The sequence below is a fragment of the Chrysochloris asiatica genome, unplaced genomic scaffold, assembly GCF_000296735.1.
Source record: "Chrysochloris asiatica unplaced genomic scaffold, ChrAsi1.0 scaffold00116, whole genome shotgun sequence".
In the NCBI taxonomy this organism is placed as follows: domain Eukaryota; kingdom Metazoa; phylum Chordata; class Mammalia; order Afrosoricida; family Chrysochloridae; genus Chrysochloris; species Chrysochloris asiatica.
This window is the reverse complement of record NW_006408634.1, coordinates 6470193-6491174: the sequence shown is the minus strand read 5'-3', so window position 1 is coordinate 6491174 and position 20982 is coordinate 6470193. Positions and strand designations below refer to the sequence as shown.

Genomic DNA, 20982 nt, shown 5'->3' with positions numbered 1-20982 from the left:
TATCCAAAACACCGGTGGTATAGCCCTCAGAATCACAGCAACTCAATCCACCACAGCACGACAGACAGACGAGTGGTGGCCGTTTGGTTTTTACCAAAGCTCCTTACCCTACTCTTAATCCTCTTGGTGGCTTATCACACCAAATCACAGCGTGGGGGCTAACAATGACTCAACTGCCAAAGCACAGAGAACCCTGCCCAGTCACGTTGCCACAAAACCTTAACTATTACGCTTGGTTTCCATTTGCAGCATCACAGGCATCCTTCTGTCTGTCTCTCTGTTTCTGTGTGTTGTCTTTTATAAGAACAACTCATATTGGCTTAGGACCTCCTCCTGGCTTCAGTAGGCTTCCATGTTAATGGACAACATCTTCAAAGACCCTATTCCCAAATAGGGTTACATTCACAGAAACGCTGATTGTTGTTGTTAAGTGCCTTTGAGTCGGTTCTGACTCATAGCGACCCTGTCTAGGGTTTCCAAGGAGCAACTGGTGGCCTTGCAGTTAGCAGTCCAGTGCTTAACATAACAGGGCCACTCCAGGACACAGATTAAGACTTCGAAATAGTTTATTTTGAGTGATGCAATTCAGTCCATAATACCTATGTTACAAGTTATTTTTCCATTGGGACCAGAATACATTTGAGGAGGCTCGCTAATGTTTATGGTAAATTCCACTGTCTTCATTTTTAACAAAATTTTTTGACGATTTGGGTATATGTATATGCAGTTCTCATGCCTTACACTCTTAAAAATTATTTTAAAAACACACACACACACACACACACAAAAACAAACTCCCATGTCATCAAGTCAATTCTGACTCACAGCATCTTTGTGGGACCGAACAGAATTGCCCCATAGGACTTCTCAGGCTGTAATACATGATGGAAGAAGAGTGCCCCATCTGTCTCCAGCTGAGAAGCTGCTGGATTCGAACTGCCAACCTTTCAGTTGGCAAGCAAGCACTTTAAGCACTGTGCCACCAGGGCTCCTTCAACACCCCAAAGGACTATAGCTATCTATGTGGATTATGCCTAGCAATAGTTACATTAGAAATTAAAACTTATCATTTAAAATATAATTATTGAAAAATTTTCATGGAAAATAGCAATAATTAACCAGTTGTAAGTTAATATATAAAGCTGTTTTTATTGATTAAAAGAACTAATCCCTGTAACTGTTTTCTGCCTTTGCCTGTCTCAAGATCACATTCCGCATTCTTCAGACAGTCTCTGGAAACCTCCACTGTACAGCTATATGGGAATGAGAGTGGAAAATGTCTCAATGTTAGTATGAAAATAATTTTTGACTGTGGACACCATGAAAGGGTTTCAGGTCCTAGGGGTCCCTGGATGACACAAACAGTTTGCTCCCGGATACTAACTTGAAAGGTTGGTGATTCCAATCCACCCATCAGGAAGTCGGAAGAAATGCCTGGCAATCTACTTTCATAAAGATTATAACCAAGAAACCCCCATGGAGCAGTCCTACTCTGTAATACATGGAGTCTCCATGACTTGCAACCCACTCAGTGGCAAAGGGTTTGGTTGCTTGGTTTTGAGGAGGTGGCACAAGTGATTAAGAACTCAGTTTATAACTTTGGCAGTTCTAGTCCATTCAGAGGTGCCCGTTAACCATAAGGACGGCCCAGGAACTTCGGGCCTCTCCCTAGGACAAGAATTCTTCCCACATCATCTCCAAAAACGCAGGCAACAGGCTCTCATTAGCAGTCACTACTATCCAAGCAATGTCTAATCCCCCACAGATGCTTAACCTGCCCCTCCCGCCAAAATGAACCGGAACTACATTTCACGCTCTTCTCAGTCGAGAGACTACATCTCCCGTAAGCCTCTGCTTCCCCAAGGCTCTATGCCCTTCAGTCAGAAGAGCCGATAATTGCATCTTTCCTAATCTTCCCCCATTAAATTCTGTTCCACCTGCATAATGGTCAGTCCGCCCCTGAGGCAAGATTCTCTCCTTTCAGAATTCCCCCACGAGCAGCTTGCCTCAGTTTCTCTAAAGAAACCCCTCAGGAGGCATCCGCGCCTCCCCTCGTTCCCGCGCCCCCGATTGTGCAATGCGGGGCTTGGGAACCGCCTGCACTCTGCGTGCCGGTGCCACGGCTGCGCGTTGGGTGCAAAGCCTGGGGCCCCCGCTGGAGGGCGAGAGTGAGACGTCCTGGGGTTGGGGACGTCTGGACCGCCCACGTGGTGCGTTGCTGAGGCTGCGTCCCGGGTGCGTAGCTCCGACCCAGCCTCACTCAGCGCAGGACGCATCGCAGGTGCCCACGGACCATGGCGACGTCCGCACCGAGGGTGGGACTTCATGCTTCTGGGTGTGTCTGCAGTTTGGGGTGCTGTGGGGTGGGGTGGGGCCCCGAGACGGCGGCGGTTTGCCACGGGATGTGTGTGTCCTTGTCTGTTGTGTCTGCGTCTGTGACAGACGGGTTCCAGGCCCAGTGCTGCCACTTCCGGCTGCGTGTCCTAGGGCAGGACCCTCAATTTCCTCATCTGTGCAATGGGCTGTGAGGATAAAAAATAATACGTATGTGTAAAGTGCTGAGAACAATACCTGGCCCATAGCAACTGCTCATCAGAATAAATAAATTCATCAAAAATATGATTATGTATCTTTTGTATGAGATGGATGCCTATGGCTGTGTCGTGTGTTAAGTGTAAACTCCTAGGAAATATGGGTATTTGTGAAGTATGTGTCTGTGTGTATCTTTGTATGTGTAGTACATTTGAGTTTTTGTGTGTACTACATGTGTCTGTGTGTACTCCTGAATGTTCAGTGTGACTGTGGTTGGGCAATGTGTCTTTGTAACCATGTCTGAAATGTGTGTTACATTTGTAGGTGTGTGTGTGTGTGTGTGTGTGTGTGTGTGTGTGTTTCAAGGCATGTTTAGGTATGGAGTGTGTGAATCTTTGTGTTATTTATGTATTTGGTCTGTGTGCCTTTGTATATTTGTAGATGATGCATGTCTACATGTGACACCTTTATGTGTACTTTTGTATGTGATTGTTTGTGTAGCTTCACCCATGTATATGGTTCTGTGTATGTTATATGTGGTTCTGTATCCACATAGTTGTTTGTGTCCATATGTATCTGTGGATGTAATGTGTGCCTGTGTGTTAGTGTGTGAGTGATCTCTATTCCGTGACCCTATGGACTCCTGGTGTGGTGCTTTAGGATCAGAACTGGACTGCTAACCACAAAGTTGGTGGTTCAAACCCACCAGCAGCTCCTCGGAAACCCTATAAAGGGTAGCAATGAGTAGGAACCAACTTGAAAGCACTTAACAACATGTCTATGTACATGTATGTATTGGGTGTATTTTTGTGTATGTGATGTGTCTGTTAGTATGATGTGTGTATGTGTCTCTGTACAAGTGAAGCTGAGTGGCTATGATGTGTCTGTGTATGCACATATATTTGTGTTCGTGTGTGAGATGGTGTGTCTGTGCTCACGTGTGATGTGTGTTCATGTATGTGATATGTTTCTCTGAGGGTGTGTGATGTGTGTCTACATGTTTCAGTACAAGTGACGCTCTGTATATGTGTGATGTGTATGTGTGTGTGATGTTTTATCTATGGCTGTTCTTTGTTGCATGTTTGGGATGTCTGTGTGTCCATGTCTGTATGGATCTGAGCCATGTGTCTGTGGACATGGCTCTTTACCTTTGTCTGTGGCATGTGTGAGGCTTGGTGAGACTTGGAGTTCTTGCGTGGCGGAATGCATCTGTGCCGCGGGCTGGCTTGCCTGTACATTCCCAGTGCGGCCGTCTCTGCGTCTTTGTGTGTGACGTGTACGTGTCCCCGTCTGCCTATGGCTGTCCACCTTTGTATGTGATGTGCCTGTCTATGAGGGTCCCTGCGACGTGTGTCAGCTGTGTGTGGGTTGAATGTGCTGGCGTGACAGCTGCATCTTAACGTGTGACACATGTGTTCAGTCGGTGGCATGTCACTGTGATGTCCGGGCCAGGCACTGTGGGCCCCGCGCCCCACTCCCAGGGGTCTGCCGGTCCCTGTCTGTCTCTCCCCCTCCCCTCTTCCCCTTCCTCCTGGCAGCCAATGCTACCCGGGAGCCAGTTTCCATGACAACGCTCCATCCTCCCTCCTCCCACCCTCCTTGTGACAGGCTCTCTGTTCCCCCAATCCTGGCTGCCCTCGGGGGCGGGGCTCTTAGTCTCTCCCCCCCATCTTACCCTCTCCCCCCCACCCCAGCAACCCCGGCTCCCCAGCTCCTCTCCTCTGTCCGCCTCTCCGTCCCTTCATCTGTCTGTCTCTTCAGAGAGGGGGAGGGGGGTACCTGAGCCAGTAAGCAACCCCTCCCTCCCCCTGTCCTGCGTCTCCTGCCCCTCTCCTGGGCCGGGGGGAGGCCAGGGTCGCGCGGGTCCCCATGGCTGGGGGCTGAGGGCCCGCCCCCCCCTCCTCCCCAGCCGCCACCTCCTCCACCTCCCTTCCATCCTCGCCAAGATGCCTGCCCCCAGCGCCTTCATCCTCCTCGCGGCCGTCTCTGCCTCCGGCTGCCTGGCATCCCCGGCCCACCCCGGTGAGTCTGTCGGGCCATCGGCCAATCCGGCGGCCCCCGCCCCCATCGCGGCCTGCCCAAGGGTCTGTGTGCGGGGCTTGGTCCCCTTCACCTGTTTGTGCGTCTTTCCCATAGCCGCGCGGGGCCTGAGGAGCTGCGAGGACGGGCCGCTGTCAGCAGGGCCTGTGGGAGGCTGGGGGGCGGCGGGGAGGGGGTGCGCTTAAGCAACGTGTGTGCACACGCGTGTGCAGGTGTGTACAGGAGTCGGGGACGCGCAGGGCCTCTGGGAAGACTGAGGGCAGAGGGCAGAGCACTACTTCTAAGGGGGACACAGCACAGGGAGCTGGTTCAGGTTTGGAGGAGACCCAGAGCTTGCGGAATTCCCTTCTCAGAGGCTTGTGCTGGAGATATAGGACATGCGTGTGGTCCAAGACTCCCCAAAATTGACAAGTCTCCACCTCTTCAGCTGGAGTGGAGGGTCCCATCAAAGGGCAAGGACCTCCTAGTCTCCAGTTGGGGGCTCATCGTGTTTCCCAAATAGGGAGTAATGAGGCTGCCTAGTGGAAGAATATTTTAAATCCTGGTAGCTCCAGGCTCCTTCCCTTAATGCTCACTGGAATATATCTAAACCTAAATTGAGGGATTGGGGTAGGGGTCGTACAAGCTTGGGCAGAGAGGGAGTGACCCCCCGCCAGACCCCCACCCAAGCACCTGGGAAGACTCCAAACTACAACTTCCACGATTCCCCGGGCCATCCGGCTCCTCTGCCAAGAGGCCTCTGGTGGCAGAGCATTATGGGCGTTGTAGTCCAAGACTTGCCAGGTGGGCGGGGCATGGAGTACCGGAGGCAGGGACTTGAAGCCTGGACTCCAGCCCAGCCCTTTACCCACAGATGGATTTGCCCTGGGCCGCGCCCCTTTGGCTCCCCCATACGCTGTGGTCCTCATTTCCTGCTCTGGCCTGCTGGCCTTCATCTTCCTCCTCCTCACCTGTCTGTGCTGCAAACGGGGCGATGTCGGTTTCAAGGTGAGGTGCATGGTGGAGTTGGATTCAAGGTGGGGAGGAAGACCCTATCAAGTTCCTTTCCCCTCCACCCAGGTGGCAGGTATGGGGAAGGGCTAGGGAACCCGATAGTTAGAGGACCTGAAGTTAGTGCGACATCGCAAACCCTGGGTGGCAATTGGGCGGGGATTGGGGAACAGCTATGAGGACGGTGGGGACTCCAGAAGGATGATGGCGAGTCTCTCAGCTCCATCCTTCACCCGTCCGGCCCCAGGAATTTGAGAACCCAGAAGGGGAGGACTGCTCTGGGGAATACACTCCGCCAGCGGAGGAGACGTCCTCTTCACAGTCTCTACCTGATGTCTACATTCTCCCACTGGCTGAGGTGTCCTTGCCTATGCCTGCCCCACAGCCTTCACATTCAGGTACTGCCCCAGCCCGGACCAGAGATTCCCCGGTCCGCGGGTACAGAGGGGTGGGACCTCAGAAACTTCCCGCAGTGGCCAAGGGCAGCCAGTAGGAAGACCGCGATCACCTTGGGGGGGGGGGGGCACAAAACAGTTGCCATGGAGAGAGTCTGCCTCCTGGCTGCCGCCATGTGCTCCAGAGGGTTTGCAATGACTGATTTGGGGGAAAGCAGATCGCCAGGCTTTTCTTCTAAGGCACCTTTGGCTGGATCCAAACTTCCAACCTTTCATTAGCAGTCGAGCACTATTTGCACCACCCAAGGACTATTTGGGGGTGGGGAGGGAGGCATTGCTCAATGCAAAACCAGAGGGACCGTTAGGGGAGGGACAACCAATAGTGAGGTCAACCTACATCTCGGTCTCAACGCAGCCAATGGGAGGCTGAAACCACGTCACAGGATTTTAGAAAGAACAGATTGGATGCTAGGATCTTGTGGGCAGCCAATGAAGGAGGCAGAAATCAGGCAACAGGATATAGGGAGACAGCCAATGGGTAAGCTGAGATCCCATTATGGAATGTTGGGGGAAGCCAATGAAAAGATACTGCCCTGGAAGTATGGTGTTGGTGAGCACTTGTGAGGGGAGAGAGGCTCAGGGGCCTCCCTTTCTCACCCCCAGACATGACCACTCCACTGGGCCTTAGCCGCCAGCATCTCAGCTACTTACAGGAGATTGGGAACGGTTGGTTTGGGAAGGTGAGTGGGGCTGAAGTTGGGGTGCAGGACTCCCTACTATCTGGGACTGTGCTCCTCTGCTGTGTCCATTCCCCCATGCAGTCTGTCACCACGTCTCATCTGCCCCTCCCCACTGCGTCCCTCCACCTACCCATCCCGAGCGCCTTTGCTCACCTCTCATCTGCTCCTGCCTGCCCCTCCGCCCACATCTGTCCGTCAGCACCTCATTCCTCACTCCATCGACCACTCCGCCACGCCACCCGGCTCTCCACGCATCCGTCTGTCCATCCTTCCATCCGTCCCTGCGTCCATCGGACTCTGGGCCCGTGAGTCTCTCCCCCTACTTCCCTATGGAGGGACGAAGGTGGTGGGATAGAGAGTGGGAAGTGGGAAAGGAGGGGCAAATTGGGACGTGTACGGTGGACTAGAATTGGTCTCTGGGGAATGGGGCTGAGGAAAGGGCGTGGAGGTGACTCCTGGGTCCCCCTCGACCAGGTTATCCTGGGGGAGATTTTCTCCGATTACACCCCAGCTCAAGTGGTGGTGAAGGAACTCCGAGCCAGCGCGGGGCCATTGGAGCAGCGCAAGTTCATCTCCGAGGCCCAGCCATACAGGTAGTACAGGACTTTTGACCAAGTGTGGACACTTGAAGCCCAAACGTTTGAGCGTGCGCCCCCTAGCGGTGGCATTTGGGAGTGGAACGCGCAGAGTGTGGGGTTCAATCTGGGTTCGACTTCTGGCGTCTCTTTCTGATTCAGCCACTAGAGGGAGACAGGATTGCTCTCTCAAAGCCTTAGGTTCTTCATCTAGTCAAAGCCAGGGGTCTCAAGTGAGAGGCAGCCTTCACCTCCACTGTGAACCTCAGTAGCTGGACAGTGAGCCCGGGGAGTGGGTGTCCGCTTATAGAGGTAGCTGAGAAAATTAACTAAACCAATAAAAGACAGCAGGTGCTGGCGCATCGGTTTCAGCTCATGGCGCCATCACATGTGTCAGGGGGTTTTCAGTGGCTTTTTCAGAACATCATTAAGCTTTTCTTCCAAGGTAGACTCAAACCACCAACTTCCGGTTAGCAGCTGAGCATGTTTAGCAATTATTCTGGGTTAAGTACTGAGTACATGTTGGCGGTTCCTGCCCTTGGGACGCTGCTTGTAGACGAGGGCAGGCAGAAATAGAATGGTGATTCTATTAGCTCGGAGCTAACACCCAAGATGACCACTGAGGAACTTTGTCCTCCCCTCCGGCTAGCCTGGGAGGTCAGGACCCTGTTCCTTCGCTTGTCCATCTCCCCTGTACTTTAAGGGCTACTGGAACTCACCCGAAACACACTGCCTTTGAGTCAAATCCGACTTCTAGCAACCTAATGGGACAAGGTCAGACTGTTCCCTACAGTTTCTACAGCTGTGGATCTTTACAGGAGCAAACCACCTCCTCTTTTTCCCTTGGCGTGGCCCATGAGTGTGCCCGGTTAGCAGTACCCTGGATCATCAGGGCTCTTTAAGGACCCCCAAAGGATGTGACATGCATTTTGACTTGTGAGGTCATGAGCACCCTGTCATGAAAGGAGCAAGTTATCAGAAGAGCTGTGACTTTGAGGGTCACAAGACCCACAAATGATGTTACAAATTTTGGCAAAAAAAAAAAAAAGGTTCTCCACCCTTAGCCTCGAATATTGCTCCCTGCTCATTGACCCCCTGCTTTAAAATTGAGGCTCCTTCCCCTCTTTTAAGGAGCCCTAGTGCCTCTGTAGGATAAGGACTGCTAACTGAAAGGTGGACAGTTCAAACCCACCAGTCACTGCACAGGAGAAAGATGAGGCTTTCTGTTCCCATAAAAATTTACAGCCTCAGAAACCCTGAGCAAGGTTGCTATGCATTGGAATCAATTTGATGATGGGCTTGGTTTTGGGTTTTCCTTCCTTCAGGCCTCAGCTCAGAGAACCTTCCCCAACCCCCAGTCTGAGAGGTCTCTGAACTACCCCATCATGCCATCTCATGTGATTTCCAGCACCTGTCTCAATCCATCATTCTTTCACTTCTTAACCTGTCTCACCCTAGACCTGGGATGGGAGCCACTCACCATATGTGCCAATTGAGACAGAGGTGAAAGAAAATGAGATAAAATGCAAGATTCCCTTCCTCTAGCACACACCCCACATCTCATGTGTCCCTAGGCCACTTGTGTAGGACATGGTGAATTGAAGGCATGTCCACCTGCATAGAAAGTTTCGTTGCACAGATCAGTCCCAGGCTAGCAGCTCAGGGTCTTGTTGTGCAAGGGCCAATGGCTCTGTGAAATCGTTTGCTGAATAAACTGCAGACCTGAATCCAATCCCAGCTCTGTTGTGTAACCTTGGACAAATCACTGTAGCTCTCTGAGCCTCCTGGATTAAACAAGGGGCATCCTCCTCCTAACAGGGCCCTGGGGAGGATTTGATAGTGGAAGTGGCTGACTTCAGCTGTGACAAGTCGGTGTTTAGTAAATACAAGCTTCCTTCTCATCTGTCTCCCTGTCCACCCACCCCCACTGGGCCATGTTGGAAGCCCTGGGCATTTTTATTTATTTATGGCCCCAATGTGTGCCAGATGGCTCTTGACCAAGTAGGCACAGCAGGTACTATTCTCCCCCTTTTAAGAAGGTTACAAGAAGCCCTAGTGGAGAAGTTGTTAAGCTCTAGGCTGCTAACCAAAAGGTCAGTGGTTCAAACCCACTAGCCACTCTGCGGGAGAACAGTCCTAGTGATCCGCTTCCATCAAGATTCACAGCCTTGGGCCCCCTAGGGTGCACTTCACTGTGTTCTATAGGGTGGTTATGAGGCCAGTTGACTGGACGGCAGCAGGTTTGGTTTATTGACAGGCAAAGCACAAAGTCGGCGGAAGAGTTGGGATTGGAACTCTGGTAGAGGCCAGTTGGACAAGGTAGAGTTCCACTTCCTAGGCACCTGGGCCAAGCCTAAGCTGCAAGGATGGGATGTTTTCATTATCCCCGTAAACCCTAGACGTTAGTATTAAGCCCGTTAAAAAACACAAAAAGGGAATTGCTCTTGTGGTTCCTGGCACCCCCTGCATGCCAGGGCAGAACTGTGTTCCACACGGTTTTCTTCTTGGCTGGAATCTTCACAGGAGCCCTGCTGGTGCAGAGGTTGAGCCCTTGACCGCTCATTGAAAGGTTAGGCGTCAGAACCCATTCCAAGGCTCCGTAAGAGAAAGACGTGGCAATCTGCTTCAGGAAAGATGACAGTCTAGAAAACCCTATGGGGCAGTTCCTGTCGGTCACGTGGGTGCGCTGAGAGTCAGAATCCATTGGACGGTGAAAGACAGCAGCGATCTATCTTTATGGAAGTAGATCTACAGGCCTTTCTTTCATGGCTCCTCTGGGTGGGCTTGAACTGCCAGCCTTTAGGTTAGGAGTTGAGTATGCAAAACGTTCGTGCCACCCAGGGACCTCCTTGAACTCTTCCCAGTCCAGGCACTGGGGACTCGGATGTGAACGAAGGGCCCTCAATCCTTGACACAAACAATAAGTAAGTGAAGAGATGGGAAAAAAGTATCAGAGAATGATTAGAAATGTGATGAAAATTACAATATTTGGTGAAAGAGATAGTGGGAAGGGGTCGCTTCAGACAGGGTCCCAGGGAAGGAAACAGTCGTGCCAAGCATCTTGGGAACCGTGCTGAAGGCGAGGGAAACAGAAGATAGGTGCAAAGGAAGAAGGCCTCTGAGAGTGAGCCTGTCTAGAATCCAGTGAAAATGCAAGGCCAGAAGGAAATAAAGTCCAAGGAAAAAAACTGTTTCCATTCAAACTACAAGGACTATATCCCATGGGGTCTCTCCCTTCATGGTCTCATGCAATTTCTGATCACATCAAATTCCTCTCCATAACCACAGAAGGCAATTACTATTACTGCTCCCTGTTACAGATGAGGAAAACTGAGGCAGGGAGCAGTGAAATGCCTTCTCTGAGTTCACCAACCTGGGAAAGGTAGAGGCAGGATTCAAACTTCCCCCGCCCCTGCCCCTGCTCCCTACCCCTGAGCCTGACTTACCCACAGTGTGAGCATAAAGGAAACCCATCTCAGTACTGGGGGGGCAGTGAGAGGTTTTTGGAGAGAGGAAGCTGAGGTCTGAGGGTCAGGGAGCACTTTGACGAAGAGAAAGTGTTTTCCAGGAGAGAACAGGAATTGCAAGGACTGGGCACCTAAGTGGGTACCTGTTGTGTGGGGATTGAGCCAGGATTGAACCAGGGCTATGGGGACCGAGGAGAGGAGAGGGGTGAGGAAAGGTGAGGAGAGAGAGATACCTGGGGGTCCTGAGGAGTGAGTGGGGTTTGGTGGAGTGGATGCTGGGGTGGTGTAGCAGCAGTTTGGTTTTGTTGAGGGTCAGGTGGGACCCTGGGGTGGGCTGAATGGGATGCAAAGGGGCTGCTTCTCTGACATAGCCCCTTGCCCTCACCCCAGAAGCCTGCAGCACCCCAACATCCTCCAGTGCCTGGGCCTGTGTGTGGAGACGCTTCCCTTTTTGCTGATCATGGAGTTCTGTCAGCTGGTGAGGGGCGTGGGGGAGGTTGGATGGGGTGGGGATGAGGGGAGCTGGATGAAGCAGGTGCTGGCTGGGGGCACGTAGAAGTCTTAGGGGTGCTTGTCAGTAACTTCCTCCTCACTATTCTCATGGTGACAGCTGTATGCCATCCATTAACTTTTATTGAGCATTTACGTACTGTGTACATACAAGGATTCAAATCGTTGGTGGAAAAATTCCACGAAGTCTTCATTCCAATTTTCCATGAACGTTTTGAAGCCCCTCTCATACATATCACTGGAGTCCTGGTGTGGTGCTGTTTGATAAGCACTGGACTGCAGTTCAAACCTATCGGCGCACCTTGGAAACCCTATGTGGGGTGGCTGAGTTGGAACTGGGTATAAATGAAGATGGCTGTGCCTGACACGACCCGAACTCCGGGATGTAGGTTCTCTAACCAGCGGGTGCACCAGATTTAGCAGGGCTGCCTGCAGAGCGCAGAGATTATCCACCTAGCTTCAGATTGGTTGGAGGTGTGCGTGCCAGGGAGGGGTTCATGTACTGACCTTCCCTGTCTGCCCACCGCCCTAGGGAGACCTGAAGCGATACCTGCGGGCCCAGCGGCCCCCTGAAGGCCTGTCTCCTGAGCTGCCACCTAGAGATCTGCGGACGCTGCAGAGGATGGGCCTAGAGATCGCCCGTGGGCTAGCGCACCTGCACTCCCACAATTACGTGCACAGGTAGGTGGGTGGGCGGTATAAAGGCAGGAGGGCAGGATTGCTGAGGGGATGGAAAAGCCCAAAGTAGGGAGGGCAGCCTGTAGGAGGGGCCAGTAAATGGGGGGGGTGGTGGAGATAAAGGAACGCTGATGTTGTCAGAAAGCAGAAGTGCAAGAAAAGGCATCTGGGACGGATGTGGGGGGGTCGAGGGAGGAGTCAGAAGCAGTCAAGAAGGGGGCGAGGAGTCAGGAGACAGAGGGGAGTCCGCAGAGGAGAAGGGTTCGGGAGGACTAGAGGGGCCAGGAAGGGGAAGACTCAGAAGAGGGAAGGAGCTAAGGGAGAAGTCAAGAAGGGTGAAGTCTGGGGAGGATGGAGAGGGCGGAGAGGAGGGGAAAGGGGAGGAGTCAGAAGCAGAGGATGAGCTTCAGGAGGCGGAGTCAAAGGCAGAAGGGTAGGTGAGGAAGGGGAAAGAGTCTGAAAAGGAAGAGATGGAACAGGCGGAAAAAGGGAAGGAATCAGGTAGTCAGGGGAGGAGCTGGAGGAGGAGCAACCAACCACTGCAGTCCAGTGGATTCTGACTCTTAGTGAACCCTGTAGGACAGAGCAGAAAAGCCACAAGGTTTCCAAGACTAAATCTTCAGGGGAGCACACTGAGTCACTCATCTTTCTCCCATGAAGCGGCGGGTGGGTTTGAACCGCTGACCTTGAGGTTAACAGCTCAGTTCTTAACCCACTGCACTACCAGAGCTCCTTGAAGAAGGTGAAGCCAGGGGGAAGTCTTCAAAGGGAAGGGGAGGACTCTCAAGAAAATGGGTTGGCCCAGGCTGCCCCCCTTTCCTGCTCACACCCCCACCCGGTCTGCCCCTAGTGATCTGGCCCTTCGCAACTGTCTGCTGACTTCTGACCTCACCGTACGCATTGGAGACTATGGTCTTGCCCACAACAACTACAAGGTGGGGGCCGTCCGTGGTTGGGACAGGGGGCTGCGGGCCCCCCACCCCACCCCCGCACAGCTGTCTGACCGTGCCCCACCCCCCAGGAGGACTACTACCTGACCCCGGAGCGCCTGTGGATCCCACTGCGCTGGGCAGCGCCCGAGCTACTAGGGGAACTGCAGGGGACCTTCATGGTCGTGGATCAGAGCCGCGAGAGTAACATCTGGTGAGGGGACCCCAGCCGCTGGGGTCGGGGTGGGGGAGTGTCCAGGAGGGCCCGGGCGGGGCTCTGAGCCCTCTCTTCAATGCAGGTCCCTGGGGGTGACCCTGTGGGAGCTCTTTGAGTTCGGGGCGCAGCCTTATCGCCACCTGTCGGATGAGGAGGTCCTCGCCTTCGTGGTCCGCCAGCAGCACGTCAAGCTGGCCCGCCCGCGGCTCAAGCTGCCCTATGCCGACTACTGGTGAGAGGGGCTCTGGCTTAGGACCCCGGCCTGCCTTCCTCATCCTCACCCCACCTCGAGTCTCACTCACCACTTACTACAACCCCCAGAGTGACAAAGAGACATCCTCACTCTCCTATTGCAGTTGGGGACTCAGGGGACACTAGGGCATGAAGGGCCGAGCTGGGATTTATTTGACTCCTAGTTTCGCTGACCCTAAAAGGTTATTTCTGCACCTGTTGGTCAGAATTCCAATTCCCAAACCACCTTACCCATCGTTACCCCACACCCACCTCTCCACACCCCCCCTCTCTGGGTCTCTTTCCGGGTTTCTGCCACCTTCTTGCTCTGGGTCCCTGCCACACTTACACCCCGCCCTCCCCCAGGTACGACATCCTGCAATCTTGCTGGCGGCCGCCTGCCCAGCGACCCTCAGCTTCTGACCTCCAATTGCAGCTCACCTACCTGCTCTCCGAGCGGCCTCCAAGGCCACCCCCACCCCCACCCCCACCTAGAGATGGCCCCTTCCCCTGGCCCTGGCCCCCATCGCACACTGCACCCCGCCCAGGGACCCTGTCCTCTCCCTTCCCCCTTCTGGATGGTTTCCCTGGGGCTGACCCAGACGATGTGCTCACGGTCACCGAAAGCAGCCGAGGCCTCAACCTCGAGTGCCTATGGGAAAAGGCTCGGCGCGGGGCAGGGCGGGGTGGAGGGGCACCCCCCTGGCAGCCAGCATCTGCACCTCCAGCACCCCATGCCAATCCCTCAAATCCCTTCTATGAGGCCCTGTCCACCCCCAGCGTACTTCCGGTCATTAGTGCACGAAGCCCTTCTGTGGGCAGCGAGTATTATATCCGCCTGGAGGAGCACGGCTCCCCACCTGAGCCCCTCTTCCCTAATGACTGGGACCCCCTGGACCCGGGAGTGCCTGCCCCCCAGCCCCCCCAGGTCCGCTCGGAGGTCCCCCAGCTGGTGTCCGAGACCTGGGCCTCGCCCCTCTTCCCGGCACCCCGGTCCTTCCCGGCCCAGGCCTCGGCCACAGGTGGTTTTCTCCTGAGCGGCTGGGACCCCGAGGGCCGGGGCGCCGGGGAGACCCTTGCCGGGGACCCTGCCGAGGTACTGGGGGAGCGGGGCACCGCCCCATGGGCCGAGGAGGAAGAAGAGGAGGGCAGCTCCCCGGGGGAGGGCAGCAGCAGCCTTGGGGGTGGACCCAGCCGCCGTGGTCCCCTCCCCTGCCCCTTGTGCAGCCGCGAGGGGGCTTGCTCCTGTCTGCCACTGGAGCGGGGAGATGCTGTAGCTGGCTGGGGGGGCCACCCTGCCCTGGGCTGTCCCCACCCCCCAGAGGACGACTCATCTTTGCGAGCAGAAAGGGGTTCCCTAGCAGACTTGCCTATGGCCCCCCCTGCTTTGGCCCCCCCCGAATTTCTGGACCCCCTCATGGGGGCAGCCGCCCCCCAGTCCCCCGGGCGGGGGCCCCCCCCCGCCCCCCCCCCCCCGCCGCCACCTCCCCGGGCCCCCGTGGACCCGGCCGCGTCCCCCGACCCCTCGTCGGCCGTGGCCAGTCCAGGCTCGGGCCTGTCCTCACCGGGCCCCAAGCCAGCGGACAGCGGCTACGAGACGGAGACCCCTTTTTCCCCCGAGGGAGCTTTCCCAGGCGGGGGGGCAGCCGAGGAGGAAGGGGTCCCTCGGCCGCGGGCTCCCCCCGAACCCCCCGACCCGGGAGCGCCCCGGCCACCCCCAGACCCCGGTCCCCTCGCACTACTGGGGACCCGGGAGAAACCGACCTTCGTGGTTCAAGTGAGCACCGAGCAGCTGCTGGTATCCCTACGGGAGGACGTGACAAGGAACCTTCTGGGGGACAAGGGGGCGGGGCCCAGGAAGATGGGGAGAGGCCCCGGGCACAGAGAGACAGCCCCAAACCCCACAGTCCTGGGCGGCAGCCCGAAAGCCCCAAGCCTGAACGAAGATCTGAGCCTGCCCGTGAACGGGGTAACAGTGTTGGAGAACGGGGGTCAGAGACCTGCGGACATCGACAAGACAGTGGCAGAGAATGGGGACCTGGGGGCCCCCGCGAGAGAAGAGAAAGTGCTGGCGAATGGGGGGCTGACACCCCCAAGGAAGGAGGAGGAGTTGCAGAATGGGGAGCTGAGGTCCCCAGAGGCCATGGAGAAAATTCTGGTGAATGGGGGACTGACATCCCCAAAGAGCGAGGAGAAGGTGGCAGAGCATGGGGGCCTGAGCCTCCCCAGGAAGGTGGACAGGCCACAAGAGACTGGGCCTTGGAGAGCCCTGGGGCTCTGGGAGAAGACAGCCGAGAGTGGGGCACCAGCCCCCACGATCGGGGAGCCAGCCCTAGAGACCCCACTGGAGACAGCCCCCGAGCCCGGTGCAGCCTTACCGGGGAACGACCAGGAGATGGCCCCTGGCCCCACTGGCCCAGCCCCCAGGAGCGGGGTGCCAGACCCCGGGACTCAGAGGAGAGCTCCCGAGACTGGGGGGGCACTGAGAGCCCTCGGGGTTGGGAGGCTGGACCCCGGGAGTGGGGGCCGAGCCCCGGAGGGCACGAGGACGGCCCCCGGCGGCGGCCCCGGAAGCGGCGTGGACGCAAAGGCCGCGTGGGCAGACAGCACGAGGCCACAGCCGCCACTGCCACCCCTGCCACCTCCGGAGGTCCAGCAGAGGAGGCCGGAGCCAGTGCCCCCGAAAGCCAGACCGGAGGTGGCCCCCGAGGGAGACTCCGGGGCCCCAGACAACAGGGTCGGCGGAGACATGGCACCCAGCGGAGACGGGGACCCCCTCAAGCCCGAGAGGAAGGGCCCCGAGATGCCACGACTGTTCTTGGACTTGGGACCCCCCCAGGGGAACAGCGAGCAGATCAAAGGTGAGGAGGTGACTGGTTTGAGGGGAGCAGAAGCCTGGGCTTTCCTAGAGGATAGATCTTGGAGACACCCCATCTGAGTTCAGATCCTGCCTTTGCACCTCCCTTAATCTGTGACCTCGGGCAAATGAATGCAACTTTTCTGTGCCTTGGTTTCCCTCCCCGTCTCCCAGAATGGTTGGCGCTGATGGCACTGTCTCCTAAGGTTGTTGTGAGGGTTCAATGTGTTAGCCTTTCCAAAGCCTGACACTTGCTCTGGTAAACAGCTGCTTTTCTTATTGCCATTTACTTAGGTCAAAGGTCTCAAACTCAGATGTCCCAGGGGCCAGGCAGTAGAGGAAGCTGAAAGAAGTGGGCTGGGGGAGGTGGGTGGAGGTGAGGGAGGAAATGCTTTACCTAGCTCCTTTTCAACTACTCTCGGAAATGTCGACCTGATAGAGAACACTAACTCAAAAGTTGGAAGTTCAAACTCACCCAGTAGTACTGCAAAATAAAGGCCTGGCCAAGTGGCAGCCGCAAAAACCCCATGGAGCAGTTCTACTCTGGAACACATGGGGGCGCCATGACCGAGAGTCGACTTAACGGCTATGGCATTGGAGTTTTGGTGTGGTTGGCAAATCTGCCTCTTTTCCCTTGTGATGATGTTGTTGTGAAGTGTTGTCAAGTCCATTCCAATTTATAGCAACCCTGTATAGGGTTTCAGAGGAGCGGCTGGTGGGTTTGAACCACCAACCTTGTGTTTAGCATCCTAGTGCTTATCCTATAGTGCCACACCAGGACTCCTCTTGTGATGGTTGTAACCAATTCAGAGAAAGGCCGGGCTTTCCAACAAGCTGAGCCCCATGGCCTCCCATGTGCCTGCCGAAGGCTGGGACCCCAGGGGTGTTCAGACCCTACTTTGCCCCTGGTACACACAACACTTTAAGAGAAGTGGAAGATGAAGATAAAAGTCCCTATTTAGATGTGGACATAAGAACTGTGGTTCTGTCAAAATACCGGTATGAAAGTTATGAATGATTCATATGAGCAGGAGGCAGTCGGAGCCAAGGGGATCAATAGTAATGACAGCTTCTATTGGTTGGGTGGGCTGCCTACTGTCAGGTACCCCACTGCCATACTAGAGGGAAGTGCTGCGTCTCTGTATTCCAGAGGAGCCGGTAGCTTAGTGGGTGGAAGTCAGGGAGCCCTGAGTGGGCTGGGCCCAGAACTTTCTTCCCTCAAAGGTCATGGTGTTGCACACTACCTACCACTTCCTTGAGGTTGTGTTGTTGTGGGAAGTTTGTGGCCAGCTTGGGGTGGAGGAGAGACGGATGGACAACCAGGCAACATTAAAATGTCAGGGAGAAGAGCAGCTAAGATGCCTCAGAGGATCTAGGTGAGGTCAGGGTTGTTGGGTGAGAATGGTTTTACTTTGTCCAACCAGTGAACTCATCCTTCAAAACCCCACCCAAATTCCCTCTTCCTCCGGAAATCATTCTGATTTCTAAAGGCTGACATCCTAATAGCTTCCCTATACAGTGCCCCATTCCACCCCCATGAGATGGGTGGTCAAAGAAGATGACTTTTGAGGAGACCTGAAGGAAGTGAGAGAAACAGTTTGAGTGGACATATGGAGGAAGAGGATTCCAGGCTGAGGGCTCTGAGATGGTCACTGGCTTAGCACATACAGAGAATAGCAGTGAAGTTAGTGCAAAGTGAACGATGGCGGAAGCGTGACCTGGCCCACACCCATCTCTCTCCATGCCCTGCCCCTTACCCTCCTCTCCTCTGCACCATTGCCCTCCCCCTCCCCCACAGGGCCCGGCACCCAGTTCACTTATGCACTAATGGAGGAATGAGTGGCCCCTGTCCATTTACCAGTGAGGAAGCAGAGGCTCAGAGAGGTGGATCCACTTGCCCAGGGACACACAGCAAGCAAGCAGGGTAGGCTTGGAATTCGAAGCCAGGTTTCCTCCCACAGGGACCTGAAATCCTCCTCCACCCCTACCCCACCCCATCAGACAGATCCAAAAATCCTAGGGCAGGAAAGGGACCTTTCCAGATGCCCCAAGTTTGGCAAATGAGGACCTTAGAAGGAAAGTGCCTTGTTGAATGTCACACAGCAGAGGACATCCATTTGCTAATCCTACAAATATTGAATGAGTGCTTCTATGTGCTTGGGGCTGCACCCTGAGTGAGCTGACTGGGTCTGTGTTCTGTGAGGGACAAACATTGATCGCATCTCCACAGAACTTCAGTTACACATGGAAGTAATCTGCTCAAAACAAGAGGTACTCTGTGCAATGGGGTCACAGAACAGGTGGCCGCACCTGATCTCTTAGGAAAACTCTGAAGGCAGGCATAACTTAGAAAAGGGTGGTCCAGGCCATTGGAACAGGCTCTAGAGGTGGGAGGAATGGGGAAGGACCCCAGATGGCCAGATGGATGTCAAATTAGAATGAAACGAAGAGATAGCTTGAAGATCTCAGCTGGGTCAGGGTACTCGAGCCCACTGGGAGAAATTAGGGCTTTATGGTGTGGGCACTGGGGAGCTATGTAGGGTTAAACACAAGTAGGGGAAAGATCTCTCCCACCCTGGATGGAGACAGGCCCAGTGCAGTCCTTCATCTCACACGGGGGAAACTGAGGCCTAGATTGTTCCGAGGGCTAACCTGAGGACACCCAGTTAGGTGGGAGGTCTTGCTTCAGTTTTCCCCAGGGCAAGGGCTCACCTGGTCTCTCCCCTCACAGCCAAGCTGTCCCGCCTCTCGCTGGCGCTGCCGCCCCTCACGCTCACCCCATTCCCGGGGCCCGGCCCACGGCGACCCTCGTGGGAGGTCGCGGACGCCGGGGCGGCTGGCGGGGAGGCCGGCGGGGCGGGGTCGCCGGGGCCGGCGGAGGAGGACGGGGAGGACGAGGACGAGGAGGAGGAGGACGAGGCGGCGGTGGACGCGGCGGGGCCGCTGGGCCCCGGGAGGGCGCGGGCAGCCCCGGTACCCGTCGTGGTGAGCAACGCCGACGCGGACGCGGCCCGCCCGCTGCGGGGGCTGCTCAAGTCGCCGCGCGGGGCCGACGAGCCCGAGGACAGCGAGCTGGAGAGGAAACGCAAGATGGTCTCCTTCCACGGGGACGTGACCGTCTACCTCTTCGACCAGGTAAACATCTAGCGGGCGCGGGTACCGTAAGAAGGTGGAGTCCGGCGTGGGGTGGGTCCTTGGAGGGGCGTGGTCTGGGGGAAGGCGGAGCTCAATATGGGGGGCGGGTCTAAAAGGACTCCAAGTTCTGGGTGGAGGAGGGGCCCGGGGAAGTGGGCGGGGCCTACTAGAGACAGGCTAAGGAAAGGGGCAGGACTTGGAGGAAGGGCAGGATCTAAGGACTAAAGAGTCCTGTAAGTTTAGGGCAAAGTCTGTTTTGTGGGCGGAGCCTAGACTAAAGGCGGTCCTTGGACAGGTCTTGGAAGGTGTGGATAGAACCTGTGCAGAGACCAGCTGGGGTAATGGATCCTGAGTTGGTGTGAGGTACCCTACTTGGGATGGGGCCAGAGGATGGGGTGAGGCCTGTGACCCTGGCAAGGAGTGGAGGGCAAGGAGAGACGCGGTCTGGAAACCTGTGGAAAAAACTTGATTAGGATTAGAACGTAGTTTGGATAGGGATGGAGTCTGGTGGAATTTGGGGAGGGATCTAGGATGTTGAACAGGCCCTCTGTTGTTAAGTGCCATCCAGTCAGCTCCAACCCATAGTGACCCTGTATAGGGTTTCCGAGGAGCGGCTGATGAGCTTGAACCACCGACCTTGCAGTTCAAACTGACTTGAAATCCAGAGCATTAATCCACAGTGCTACACCAGGCTCTAGGAGAGAGTTTTGGAACGGTGAAAGATGGAAACCCTATATAGGGTCACTGAAGTCAGAACGGACGCCGCAGCACTTAACAACAGGGATGGAGTTGCCGGAAATTTAAGCTGGATTCAGAAGAGATGTGGAACTAGGGATATCTTTGCTGACTTCAGATGGATCTTGGCTGAAAGCAGAGATTACCAGAAAGATATTTTACCTGTGCTTGGTTGACTAAACTAAGGCATTCTACTGTGTGAATTATAATAAGTTATGGATGACATTGCAAAGAATGGGAAATCCAAAAGACTTGTGCTCATAAGGAACTTGTACATAAACCAAGAGACAGTCATTGGAACAGAACAAGGGGATACCAAATGGTTTAAGATATGGTGTATCCTTTTACCATATTTATTCAATCTGTATGCTGAGCAAATAATCCAAGAAGCTGGGTTAGATGAAGATCATAGTATCAATGGCTACAGGATGTTAAGCGCCTTGAGTCAGTTTCTACTCATAGCAACCCAAAAGAGGGTTTTCAAGGCTTTAAATCTTTTGTGGGAGCAGAAAACCTCATCCTTCTCTTTCGGAGCAGCTGATGGGCTCAAACCAACACTTTGTGGTTCACAGTCTAGTGCTTATCCTATAAAGCCACTGCAGGACGGTAATAAAGAAAGAAGGAAGGAAGGAAGAGAGAGAAAAAGAAATAATCAAATGGCATGTTGCACTAGGGAAATCTGCTGCAAAAGACCTCTTCACTGTGTTAAAAACCAAAGATGTCATTTTGAGAACTAAGGTACACCTGACCCAAGCCATGGTATTTCCAATGATCTCATATGCATGTGCAAGTTGGACAATGAATAAGGAAGACCAGAGAAGAATTTGATGCATTGGAATTACGGTGTTGAAGAAGAATATTGAAAGTACCATGGACTACCAGAGTTACAGATGAGGAAAACTGAGGCAGGGAGCAGTGTGTGCCCGGTTAGCAGTACCCTGGATCATCAGG

The 20982-nt window shown here is 54.8% G+C and overlaps 1 protein-coding gene across 1 annotated transcript in view; it reads left to right on the top strand.

Moving 5' to 3' along the window:
• Positions 1-4447: 4447 nt before the first annotated feature.
• The window catches only part of LMTK3 (lemur tyrosine kinase 3), a 23709-nt gene continuing 7174 nt past the window's right edge, over positions 4448-20982 (top strand). Inside the window, exons 1-12 of the mRNA XM_006868163.1 lie at positions 4448-4554; positions 5426-5559; positions 5810-5960; positions 6621-6697; positions 7172-7290; positions 11130-11217; positions 11782-11930; positions 12778-12862; positions 12949-13070; positions 13156-13305; positions 13671-16165; positions 18893-19296. Coding sequence (XP_006868225.1) covers positions 4479-4554; positions 5426-5559; positions 5810-5960; positions 6621-6697; positions 7172-7290; positions 11130-11217; positions 11782-11930; positions 12778-12862; positions 12949-13070; positions 13156-13305; positions 13671-16165; positions 18893-19296 — 4050 coding nt within the window. The 5' untranslated portion in view covers positions 4448-4478. The remainder of the gene's footprint in view (positions 4555-5425; positions 5560-5809; positions 5961-6620; positions 6698-7171; positions 7291-11129; positions 11218-11781; positions 11931-12777; positions 12863-12948; positions 13071-13155; positions 13306-13670; positions 16166-18892; positions 19297-20982) is intronic.